Below are 12389 nucleotides of genomic sequence, written 5' to 3'. Positions count from 1 at the left end.
AATAAAAGTATTTTGAAAATGGTTCTTCTATCCTAGGGAAGTGCCTTTACTTCCCTTGGTGAAACTAAAGAATTCTAAACCTACTTTTGCCACTGTCGACCTACCTGCTGGGGCCGTTCTTACCGACATTTTCCCCGCAAGTTGCCAGCTCTCCTGTGAACAGGAGAGGGTTGTGCACACGGCAAGAGCTCTATCAGTGTCCATTGTGTGAACCAACGGTAACCCCCCCCCACCCCCGCAAGCTGGAAGAGGGGATACACCCCCAAATTTGTATAACAACAGACGTTATGGTCTTAAACCCATAGGCAAGATGGTTTCTCACGTTCCTGAATGCCTCTTGTTTCTAGAATTATCGACCCTCCACCTGTAGCTCATTTCCTCTTCTTACTCCAAAATGTCGAATGCAAACTGGTGTCCACTCGATACTATTTTATCTCATTTATGTTTCGCAACAAGGTTCACTGAAAAAAAATCTTTTTTTACCCTCAAAGAAGCACCCACTTTTAGCTGTTGGTAAGCACCACTCACGGAGAAGAGTCTCGAAACTTCAGTCAGTTCAGACTCCAGGGCCAGAGTCATCAAAACCAGGGACAGGAGAGCTGAAAGGAAACTGTTACCCCAGGGAAACATAAAGGTTGGGGTTTTAAAAGCTCCTTTTTAATGTTTGTTGAGTTCTTACTGTGTGCATTTGGTATTAGACGCAGGATGTGGGCAGCGTGAGGAGGGGCGAGGCGAAAAAAGTTAATCTAGCCCCACACACAGTGCCTTCCGCCAACTTCTGTCTCAGACCTGAGCTGACTGAGAATGCCAAACAGGGGGTCAAGGGTCCACTTTCTTTCTTTCTTTTTTTTAACCTGGGTTGGCCCCTGTGCACGGGCCCAGGGCCCAAGTCAGTGGTCCTGGGACTGGGGTTGCACTAACGTTGGCTTTTGTCTCTGTGAGAAAATAAGTGGCCCTCACTTGTTCTCAGTGATCCTCCCCTGCCTCCCAAAGGTTCCCCCACGTTCCATCCCTTCAATGTGAGCAAACCTGGAAGGGGTGGGGAACAGATTCTTCTGAGAGGTGTGCCAGCAAAGCTTAACTCTGACAGAACACACATGAAATCTTCAAGAAGCAAATGTCTTCATTCCGAAAGGCTGTCCCAAGCAGAAGAGGATTAACTGGACCCATGAACTTCGAGATCTCCCTAGTGCCCAGCACAGTGGAGACTTAAAAGCAAAGAGCAACTATCTGAAATTCCCACAGCCAGAAACCATCTAGAAATTGGCCCCTCCTCCCATATGGCATTTCCTAATGAGTGCTGTTTGGATGCAATCATTTCTCTCCACACACCCTTTCCTCCAATTTCAACAGAACGAAGAACTGCAGAGAAAAGGCCTCAGAAAACACTCTTCTGGTGGGGGGGCGTGCTCACCCTCTGCTTCGCGGCCATTCTGTCAGGATCCCTGAAGGGTCTGCAAGGGTCTCACAAGACCATGCTACCAAGACAAACACTGTAACTGGCAAGAGAGTCAGAAACGGAAAACTAAGGGACAGTGAAGATGAGATTTTCCAGCTCAAGCTACCCCATATCATTGAATTTAAGCACAGGACACCAAAAGGCGCAAGAGATTAAAATCTCCCTTAAAGAACATTTCAGGGTCCACTCATCAGAACAGCTATGCTTTTGGGGGACGCTTCTCAGATGCAGTGATTTCCCAATGATTCTTAAATTACCCGATAATCTAGATGAATATAATAGCTTATAAGGCCTACATCTGTTCATGCAAAAATGGTGAATACGAAACAGTCAACATCTAAAGCATTCACATTTTACAGGGAGGTAGGTGGTATCCACTTCCCGAAACTATTTACTCAAATAACAGGTAGAAACTCAAAAGGTGGGCTGGGGTGGGGGAGGCAAGTACTGTGAACAAGGGGAACAGCTATCCAAAAAAACCTACAAAAAAGCTAATTGTGTTACCAGCTAGAAAATTAGCAATAACTTGCTGACTTAACTCCCCATGTCAGATCTAATTAGAAGGTGGCAATAAATGTTTCCAGGTGTTTAATTAAGTGTGATAATTATTTCTTTCCTTTAAGAGAGATGGAGTCATATGTTTACATTTCACAGCATAATGTTTCCTTAGTTAAAACACCGTGGAAACACTTTTGTGTAATACAGGATTGAAACCAGGATAAAAATATCTGCTGTGATAAGCAGCACTTAAAGTGATTTATCAGCACTTGCTTTCACATGCCAACGTACAATGGCAACGTAAAGGCTGCTCTGTTCTGGTGATTTCCTTTAGCCACACAGCTTTCTGCCGCCGGCCCCCCACCCCCACCCCCCCCCCCGTACACCTCAATGAAAGATTTCTATTCGACATGTCATTTAATTACCAGCACGTCTTAAATGAATCGTCAAGGAAGTGGGGACATTTTATGGGGATCTCTACTTTCACAGTAAGAACACAGCAAGAATACAATGAGATACAGAAGAATTCAGAGAATTCAGAGATACAGAAAAATTCAGAAGAATTCGGCAACCAGGGAATCATTTTAGGGATGGATTCAAGTACAGTGTCGCTATCAATTAACCTTTTTTTAATTTTTTTTAAGATTTTATTTATTTATTTGACAGGCAGAGCTCACAAGTAGGCAGAGAGGCAGGCAGAGAGAGAGAGGGAAGCAGGCTCCCTGCTGAGCAGAGAGCCTGATGCGGGGCTCCATCCCAGGACTCTGGGATCATGACCTGAGCGGAAGGCAGAGGCTTTAACACACTGAGCTACCCAGGCGCCCCTAATCTTTTTTTAAATGCAGAAATGTACTCTACATTGAGATAGTATTGACCCCCTGCCCCCCCCCCAATAAAAGAATTTACACAGGCATGTAAGTAACTCAAGGATTTTGTTGTTCCAGGGCTGGGCTCTCAACTCCTGTCCCCTTCCTTCCACCATCCCGCAGGGTCCTGCTCTTTCTAACTACGGCTGTGTTTTAGGAAATCAGTTGGCGCCAGCATTACCGTGACACTGAATGAATGCACACCCTTTTAGGTGTCACAGTTTGGTTGGTCAGCCGGGGGGGGGGGGGGGTCTTGAACATGCCTATCAGCCTCCCTAGGTCCCAAAGGGCTCATCAGGTGTCCCTCCATCAGGTGCTTAAGGCTCGAGTGTCACCTGAGCGCGCGCAAAGACACACACACACACACACAACTTTCTTCTACAAAGGCAGCCTCCACAGAACGACGGAGGCAAAAACTCTAGTGCGCCCGTTTTACCACGCGGGGTTGGATTACAATCTCAGGCCAGCACCTCGGTCTGCAATCTGGGGCACCGTGATAACCCGGGCAGTCCTCTGGACAGCATGAGCTATTAGCAGGCGGCAGGACACATAGCTGGCGCCGCGTCTACACAAGGAAGGACCGGATCGCGAGTGGGGCTCAGAGGAGGAGGTGGAAGTGAAGGAGAGGCTCGACCCGAGTCTGTGGTAGGGGCTGCTAGCCGGAGGTCTCAGACAGGCGCCGCGGCGCAGAAACTGGGTAAAACTTCGGGGAGTTTCCGGGGCTGTGCGCGCCTGCATACACACTCTTACACACACGCGCTCACATGCACCCACTCACACCGACTCACTCCCGAAAGTCTGAGGGAGCGGAAGGCGCGCCCCTAGGAGCAGCCGGCAGCCCAGCGTCCGGGGAAGCTCCGAGAGGGAGTGTGTGCGAGACCCGCGCGCCGGGAGGCACTTACTCTGAAGAGAGGGCGCGGCGGCGCCGGGACACAGAGGCGAACCTGGTGATCTGACGGTGCGGAGTTCCCTAGCGGCTCCAACGCTCGCGGGCTTCCGCGGACGGAGCAGTAGCGCGGGCCAGAGGCGGCGAGAGAAAAAGAGCCACGGACCGGGGGCGGGGCGGACTAGACAGAGGGAGGAACAGAGCGGCGGGGGCGGGGCGGGAGACTGGGCGCCAGGGGCGGGGCTATGGGAGGCTCGAGGACGCTGGGGCGGGGCCAGGAGGACGAGCGAACGGGCCGGGGGCGGGGCCACGAGGGGCTAGGAGTCCAGAGGAGGAACGGAGAGGAGGAGCTAGGAGGGTGGGAGCAGAGCGGGCGGCGGAGGAGGGGCCAGGGGCGGGGATAAGGCGGGGCCCGACGGTCAGGAGCGGAGCTGAGAGGAGGAGCCAGGAAGCTGGGGGCGGGGCGAACCAGGGAGGAGGAGCCGAGTCGGGGATGTGGGAGGAGCTAGATTGTCGGGGGCGGGCCATGAGGAGCAAGAAGGTCGGGGGCGGAGCTGAGAGGAGGAGCTAGGAGTCCAGGGGCAAAGCGGGTTGAAGAGCTGGGAGGCATAGAAGACGCGGGAGAGGAGGAGCGGCAGGGCTCAGGAAGGACCTAGGAGGTCAGGGGCGGGAAGGGGAGCCAGGTATCCTGGACTGGGCGAACCCAGCCTGACACCGGGGTGGCACGGCAGGTGCCCCGAAGAAGGCAGGGGAGGGCTGGGCTGCGGCGTGGGAGCTGGATCCGGACTGGAAGGAGGGACGTCTGGACGCGAGGGGTCAGGACTGGCTTGAGGGACACGTTCGGGCCTCGGTGTCTTCAGTCGCAAAAATGAGATACCAGCCTCATAGTGTGTTGAGACGGTTAAATGAGCTCATACATGTTTACTGTGCCTGGCACGAAACAGGCATGCATGACTGTTACCAACTGTTGCCATTATTATTGATTAGAACTATCCACATAAGCCCCTAAATCCCACTTTTTTTTCTTTTTTTTTTTTTTTTCTTTTTTCAGCTTCTACTGGCCTCAAGTCTACCTGGCCATGTCTGACGCATTCATGATTCCTGGTTGCTATTCACGGAGACTGCAGGGCTTCCTTTCTCAGGTAAAGACTCATTGGCTCCTGGGAAGTGGGTCTGGTCTCAGTCACTTCTGAGGCTTTCACTGTGACTGCTCTTGCGTGTGGGGTCCCAGGCTAGCTCTCCCCCGGGATGGGACAGAATCTGCCTTCCTTCTGCGGAGGAGCCCCGACCCGGGGTAGAGGTTCATGAAGGTGCTGACCTTCGTGGGAGCACAATGAATCCACAAACATCCATTAAACACCTACTATATGGTGGCTCTGTGCAGGGGGGCTGTTAATAATAATATTAGCAAAACTTAGTATGGACAGGTCACCGTCGTAATCCTCACAACAGCCTATAATGTTGCTCTTATAGTTACCTTATTTTTTTTTAAAGATTTTATTTATTTATTTGACAGACAGAGATCACAAGTAGGCAGAGAGGCAGGCAGAGAGAGAGGAGGAAGCAGGCTCCCTGCTGAGCAGAGAGCCGGATGGGGGGCTTGATCCGAGGACCCTGGGATCATGACCTGAGCGGAAGGCAGAGGCTTTAACCCACTGAGCCACCCAGGCGCCCCTAGTTACCTTAATTTTACAAAGGAAAATGGAGGGATAGTGAAGTAAAATATCCTGCCCAAAGTTACGCATTTAGGGAGTGGCCCGGTATGGCTGGGAGACAGATAATTAAACACTTTGTAGGGGAAGTAGACCAGAAAATCACAACACCTTTGTGTTCAATGCCCCAAATAAGAATATGCACAGGGTTCATAGGTGTTTAGAAAAGAACACTGTCCTGTGGTTATACTATGGGAGGGGGGTGTCAGCAAGACCATCCTGAAAGAGGTGATGTCTGAGTTGGGTTTGGAATTAGGAATAGGAGTTTCAGGAGCATCTATGGGTGGAGAAATGGGCACAGTCAACATTTTTCAAGCATTCAGGAGGGATGAGAAAAAGTAGAGTGTAGACTGGAATGAAGCTAAAATAACAAAAGAGGACCCTTTATTTTTTTTTAAATTAAATTTTTTATTTATTTTCAGCGTAACAGTATTCATTGTTTTTTCACCTCACCCAGTGCTCCATGCAATCTGTGCCCTCCCCAATACCCACCACCTGGTTCCCCCACCCTCCCACCCCCCGCCCCTTCAAAGCCCTCAGGTTGTTTTTCAGAGTCCATAGTCTCTCATGGTTCACCTCCCCTTCCAATTTCCCTCAACTCCCTTCTCCTCTCCATCTCCCCTTGTCCTCTATATTATTTGTTATGCTCCACAAATAAGTGAAACCATATGATACTTGACTCTCTCTGCTTGACTTATTTCACTCAGCATAATCTCTTCCAGTCCTGTCCATGTTGCTGCAAAAGTTGGGTATTCGTCCTTTCTGATGGAGGCATAATACTCCATAGTGTATATGGACCACATCTTCCTTATCCATTCATCCGTCGAAGGGCATCTTGGTTCTTTCCACAGTTTGGTGACCGTGGCCATTGCTGCTATAAACATTGGGGTACAGATGGCCCTTCTTTTCACTACATCTGTATCTTTGGGGTAAATACCCAGCAGTGCAATTGCAGGATCATAGGGAAGCTCTATTTTTAATTTCCTGAGGAATCTCCACACTGTTCTCCAAGGTGGCTGCACCAGTTTGCATTCCCACCAACAGTGTAAGAGGGTTCCCCTTTCTCCACATCCTCTCAAACACACGTTGTTTCCTGTCTTGCTAATTTTGGCCATTCTAACTGGTGTAAGGTGGTATCTCAATGTGGTTTTGATTTGAATCTCCCTGATGGCTAGTGATGATGAACATTTTTTCATGTGTCTGGTAGCCATTTGTATGTCTTCCTTGGAGAAGTGTCTGTTCATATCTTCTGCCCATTTTTTAATATGATCATCTGTTTTGTGTGTGTTGAGTTTGAGGAGTTCTTTATAGATCCTGGATATCAACCTTTTATCTGTACTGTCATTTGCAAATATCTTCTCCCATTCCGTGGGTTGCCTCTTTGTTTTGTTGACTGTTTCTTTTGCTGTGCAGAAGCTTTTGATCTTGATGAAGTCCCAAAAGTTCATCTTTGCCTTTGTTTCCTTCGCCTTTGGAGACATATCTTGAAAGAAGTTGCTGTGGCTGATATCGAAGAGGTTACTGCCTATGTTCTCCTCGAGGATTCTGATGGATTCCTGTCTCACGTTGAGGTCTTTTATCCATTTTGAGTTTATCTTTGTGTACGGTGTAAGAGAATGGTCAAGTTTCATTCTTCTTCATATAGCTGTCCAGTTTTCCCAGCACCATTTATTGAAGAGACTGTCTTTTTTCCACTGGATATTTTTTCCTGTTTTGTCGAAGATTATTTGACCATAGAGTTGAGGGTCCATATCTGGGCTCTCTACTCTGTTCCACTGGTCCATGTGTCTGTTTTTATGCCAGTACCATGCTGTCTTGGTGATCACAGCTTTGTAGTAAAGCTTGAAATCAGGTAACGTGATGCCACCAGTTTTATTTTTGTTTTTCAACATTTCCTTAGCAATTCGGGGTCTCTTCTGATTCCATACAAATTTTAGGATTATTTGCTCCAGCTCTTTGAAAAATACTGGTGGAATTTTGATCGGAATGGCATTAAAAGTATAGATTGAAAAGAGGACCCTTTAAATCCAAGTGTGTGTGTGTGTGTGTGTGTGTGTGTGTGTGTGTTTTCTCACTATAGGAGCTAAACAGCATTAATTTGACCCTTGGTTAGTAGAAAGCCAGAAGGATTTTAATCATGGGGGACATATCAATTGTTGTTCCAGAAAGGTTATTCTGAAAAATAGCAAAGAGAATGCCAGAGCCAGGAAACTTGCTTAGGAAGTTACTGAAATATGACAGGTTGGGATACTGTGGTAGGCAGAACACTGAATCTGGGACAGATGTCCACTCCCTAATCCCTGGAACACTTTGCAGATGTGCTTATGTGTAAAGACAATGTGATGGGGAGCTTATGCTGCATTATTTGAGTGGGTCTAATCTAATCATGTGAGTCTGTAAAGTGAAAGAGTGGGTTGGAGAGATTCCAAATGTGAGAGGAACTGGACCTAGTTCAGAAGCCAAGGAATGGGTGGCCTCTAAGAGTTGGAAATGGATCTCAGCCAACACAAAGTGGGAATCTCAGTCCTACGGCCACAAGGAAGTGAACTCTGCCAGTAACCCAACCGAGCAGGGGAAAGGGAATCCTCCCTTAGAGCCTACAGATGGGAACTCAGCTCTTGAGGTGACACTCTGATTTTATCCTGTTGAGACCCACACTGAAATTCTGACTTACAGTACTGTAAAATAATAAATTTATGTTGTTTTAAAACCTTATATTGGTGGTAATTTGTTATGACAGTGATAGGAAACCCATACAGATGCTGAAGGCCTAAACTAAGTGGTTTGGAAAGAAGGTGGCTCAGGAAGGCCCTGGAGATTGATGGAATGTGGGGGTTGAGGGAAGGAGAGTCATCTGGGTTGATTCATAGGGTTTCTGGTTTGGCAGGCTCAGTCTTTGGTGGTGCCACCCATTAGAGGGAGGGACAAAGACATTTACTTTCTAAATACTTTTTGACTCTGCCGTGGTGCAACTAAATTAGGATTAACAGAGTTTGTACACTCCCATTCTTCCCCACCCCCAAATAATTAGAAATGATTCCTGCCTGAATGCCCATGGGCAGTCATATTTGTCACCACCAACTGAGAACTGTGGTAATCTATCTGCCGCGTGTAAACTGGACGACTTAGGACAACGCGCCTCGCTTCTGCTGAGATAGGAGGAGGCGACGGTCAGCATGACTGCTGTGAGAGTCAGCCAGGAGGTCAGGGTGCCTCCAAACAGCTCCAGGAACTGTCCCCATTGCTTCACTCCTGTCTCCCTTGTTCCCAGCTGCACCCTAAAACAGCACTGCCCAGAGCCCCTTCTATCTTTTTCACGGTTCTACAATCTATCTTCAACATTCTTTTTTTTTTTTTTTTAACATATTTATTTATTTGACAGAGACAGACAGAGAAAGCATGAGCAGGGGAAGTGACAGATGGAGAAACAGACTTCCTGCTGAGCAAAGCACCCAATGCCAGGGTTCCATCCCAAGACCTTGGGATCATGACCTGAGCCAAAGGCAGACGCTTAACGACTAAACCACCCAGGTGCCCCTGTTTTCAACATTCTGCACCTGAACTAGTCTCTTATTCTTGGCTTAATTTTTGACTCTTCCTTTGCCTCAGACACACTTGCATTTCTCCCAGCTTCCTCTCCTACCCAGCCTAACGCCAACAACCAACACTTCAGCCAGTCACTGCTAGTGCCTCCTCCTATTCCTTTACCTCATCGTCCTTTCCTTGTACTCACCTGGCAAAATTTCCAACCAACCATATTTTCGATATGGACTCAAGAAGAACCCGAAGAGGTGAATTTAATTCTCTACAGACACATGATCTCTAATCTCAGCTAAGTCTGTGTGCAGCCTAGATACCCTCCTGCATCACAAGAGTATGAAGGGGGTTCAATTTTTACCTCTTTCCTTGAGACATCTTTCCCATCCCTTGCCCTTCTTGCTCTTGATATCTCTACCTGCTAATATAAAATATACAGATAAGCAATAGTTTTCTCGAATTCCTGTTGGAGCTGGCAAAAATACCATCTACATCCACTCATCGTGGTTTCCTTTCCTCTCATCCCAGAGGATCAGAGTAAACCCTCTCACTGGTTCATTGGGTCCCCCCAGAGCCCTTGCTTCGATCTTACATGGGCTGCATTCAGTTAAATATCCCTTCTGTGTCTCTTTTTGTAAAGATTTTATTTATTTATGAGAGAGAGAACAAGCAGGGGAGGTGTCGGAAGCAGACTTCCTGCTGAGCAGGGAGCCCCATGCGGGACTCGATCTCAGGATCCCAGGATCATGTCCTGAGTCGAAGGAGCTGCCTAACCCACTGAGCTACCCAGGTGTCCCTTTTGTCCTCAACCTCTCAAGTTCTATACTTTCTTGCAAAAATTTTGGGGAGCCTGAGTGGGTGGCTCAGTCGGTTAAGTGACCAACTAACTCTTGGTTTCCACTCAGGTTTCATGATCTCAGGGTCATGAGATGGAATCCCATGTCAGGTTCCCTGCTGAGTGTGAGGTCTGCTTGGGATTCTCCTCCCTCAGCTCCTGCCCCACTTGCACACTCTCTCGCTTTAAAATAAATCTTTTTAAAATGCTAAGAATAAAAAAATAATGCAAAGTTAAAAATTTTCCATGGACGCTGCTACCTTCACTCACTACAACCCACTTTACTAGGGCCATCTAAACCTGAGAGGCCACAGGTGCTGCTCATAGAAACATGCAGACAGGCCATCATCTCAGGGCTTATTTAAGGGGGCTAGGGAAGGAAAGGGACTCTACAATCTCAGGCAACCTGCATTACTGTCTTAAAGAACTATTATTCTTCCACCATATTCACAGTATGATAATATTTAGAAGTTAGCAAAGATATTAACTTTCCTATCCTGCTTGAGCAAATAAACACTTGGATCACTTCATTTTCAAATTAGCTCTTGTGTATGTCCAATGTGGGGTCATAAAAAGAAAGTATTAGAATCTAGGAATCTTCTAATCAGTAGTCTATTAGTGAGTGGCTACGTATATTTTACAAATCCTTGCAGCTCTGTCTGGATTAATGAATCCTCCCAGGCCAAAACTCCAAGACCCAAGACCCCAACACCCTATAAATCCCACAAAGTAGAGATAGCTGTATCTCTTGCTGCCTACCCAAAATACCCCTGTGCATGCCTGTTTCTGCTTCTACCCCTCTAAAGGTAGGAACCAACTTTAGACTTTTTTTTTTTTTTTTTTTTTTAGGTTTTATTTGAGATAGAGAGCAAGAATGAGAGAGAAAGAGAGAGAGAGAGAGAATGAGCTGGGGGATAGGGTAGAGGGAGACAGAGAGAGGACTACCTGCTAAGCAGGGAGCCCAATGCGGGGCTCGATCCCAGGACCCTAGGATCATGACCTGAGCTGAAGGCAGATGCGTAACCAATTGAGCCACCCGGGGGCCCCTAAACATATTTGTAAGTTTTAAAAAATCTTCTGATTCTGTTTCTCCTGTACTCTCCTCTCTTTGAAGCCTCGACTATAGTTACAGAACAGCAGGGGTTTTTTTTTGTTTGTTTGTTTGTTTTTTTAGTGCAAGCAAAAAACTCCATGATACCGTGATACATGCAATAAAAATGTATGCACACATACTCTGGGAGGAGAGTGGAAGTGGCTCATATTCCTTGGATGAACGGGGAAGATTTCACAAAGGACCTTTCACCCAAAAAGGATGAACTGGAGTTTTCCAGCAGATAGAAGGGCACTCCGGGAAGTGTGGAGAAAGAAAAGGAAGATCAGGTCTCACATTTTCCAGCAGGCTAAAAGCACTGAAGCAAGGCTGTGCCCATTAAACACAGCCAAGGGAAATGCCCGTGTAGCCTTTGTGCTTTAAACACATTTTCATGGAAGTCTGTTAATGAACGTGCCTGATTCCAAACATGGCTGTAACTTCATCACCCTCCCAACTGATTATCTGACGGCCCGCTGCTTCACCTCTTTCCGGGCCTATTTCTCTTCTCAGAGCATTATCATAACATGTAATCTTGTCCTTAATATAACCTCATGAGTAAAGGGTATATACATTTTTCCAAATAAAGGAGATTAGGTCAGGTAGGAGAATTGTTCAATGTCAGGCAAACCAGAAACTCAAGAATAGAATAAAAATTTGGGGATCATCGATCTTTCCTATGACTTACATAGACATCCCCCTCCCCCCCATTGATAGCTAGTACAGGTGATTATACCTTCATCACAGAGTATTTTTAACTCTTTATTCAGAATTACTTACCTCCTATTATAACCGTCACTAAAACACACCTCTTCAGAAGAAAGCTTACTAGAACTACTGCCTCCATCAAAGGGTGAATTTATCCACAATCTTAGATAATTCTGTCAACCACGCCCCCCCAATGAAAATGAGTTATCTCCATGTTTCCAAGTGTTCAACCTTTGAGCTATAGAAATTAAAGTACTGCCCCCAGTTATTCTTCCATGGTTGCCCACTGGACTCCTTGTCTATGTGGCTTCTTTATTTTCTTCTTTTTGACGATCTCAAATCTCACTTGAGCCTATCCCAAATACTACAAAGCTTAGTTTTGTTTTGTCTTGTCTTTGTGTAATTCTGCTTTGAAAAGATGTTTTTCTACAAATACGGTCTAAAGCCCCTGGAGTTCTCCTGTGTACTTACCCATGAAATGCTAATCCAGGTTGGCAACCCTGCACTTTTAAACCAGGAAGGATCCCAGCATGGCACCCTCACCTGGTGGGCTCTTTTTTTCCTGTAACAGCCTCTCCCTTTTCTCTCCAATTACCAGTCTTCAGAGTGAAGAGTTGTTGGACTAGCTCCTTCTATGTGTAGGTTATGTGTGTGTGTGGGCATGTGTGCATGTGAGCACACATGGGTCTCTCTTCCTAACAATGGCCTCATAGATATATTTTTAAAAATTATCCAAAATTGTAGTGATTATAAATTGTCTTGTAATAAGAGACATGGCCAATGTTATGTTGTCCTTTT

The 12389-nt window shown here is 46.7% G+C and overlaps 1 protein-coding gene and 1 long non-coding RNA gene across 2 annotated transcripts in view; one reads left to right on the top strand and one right to left on the bottom strand.

Moving 5' to 3' along the window:
* TNFAIP8 (TNF alpha induced protein 8) overlaps positions 1-3871 on the bottom strand; it is a 113111-nt gene extending 109240 nt beyond the window's left edge. The window contains exon 1 of the mRNA XM_080804997.1: positions 3726-3871. Coding sequence (XP_080661123.1) covers position 3726 — 1 coding nt within the window. The 5' untranslated portion in view covers positions 3727-3871. The remainder of the gene's footprint in view (positions 1-3725) is intronic.
* A 431-nt stretch (positions 3872-4302) lies between these two features.
* Positions 4303-12389, top strand: part of LOC308343820 — a 50965-nt gene continuing 42878 nt past the window's right edge. Inside the window, exons 1-2 of the long non-coding RNA XR_013966902.1 lie at positions 4303-4368; positions 4761-4851. This is a non-coding gene — a long non-coding RNA (uncharacterized lncRNA). The remainder of the gene's footprint in view (positions 4369-4760; positions 4852-12389) is intronic.

This window comes from Martes martes (genome assembly GCF_963455335.1).
Source record: "Martes martes genome assembly, chromosome: 5".
Lineage (NCBI taxonomy): Eukaryota > Metazoa > Chordata > Mammalia > Carnivora > Mustelidae > Martes > Martes martes.
The sequence above is the reverse complement of the archived record's forward strand: the minus strand, read 5'-3'. Positions and strand labels throughout refer to the sequence as shown.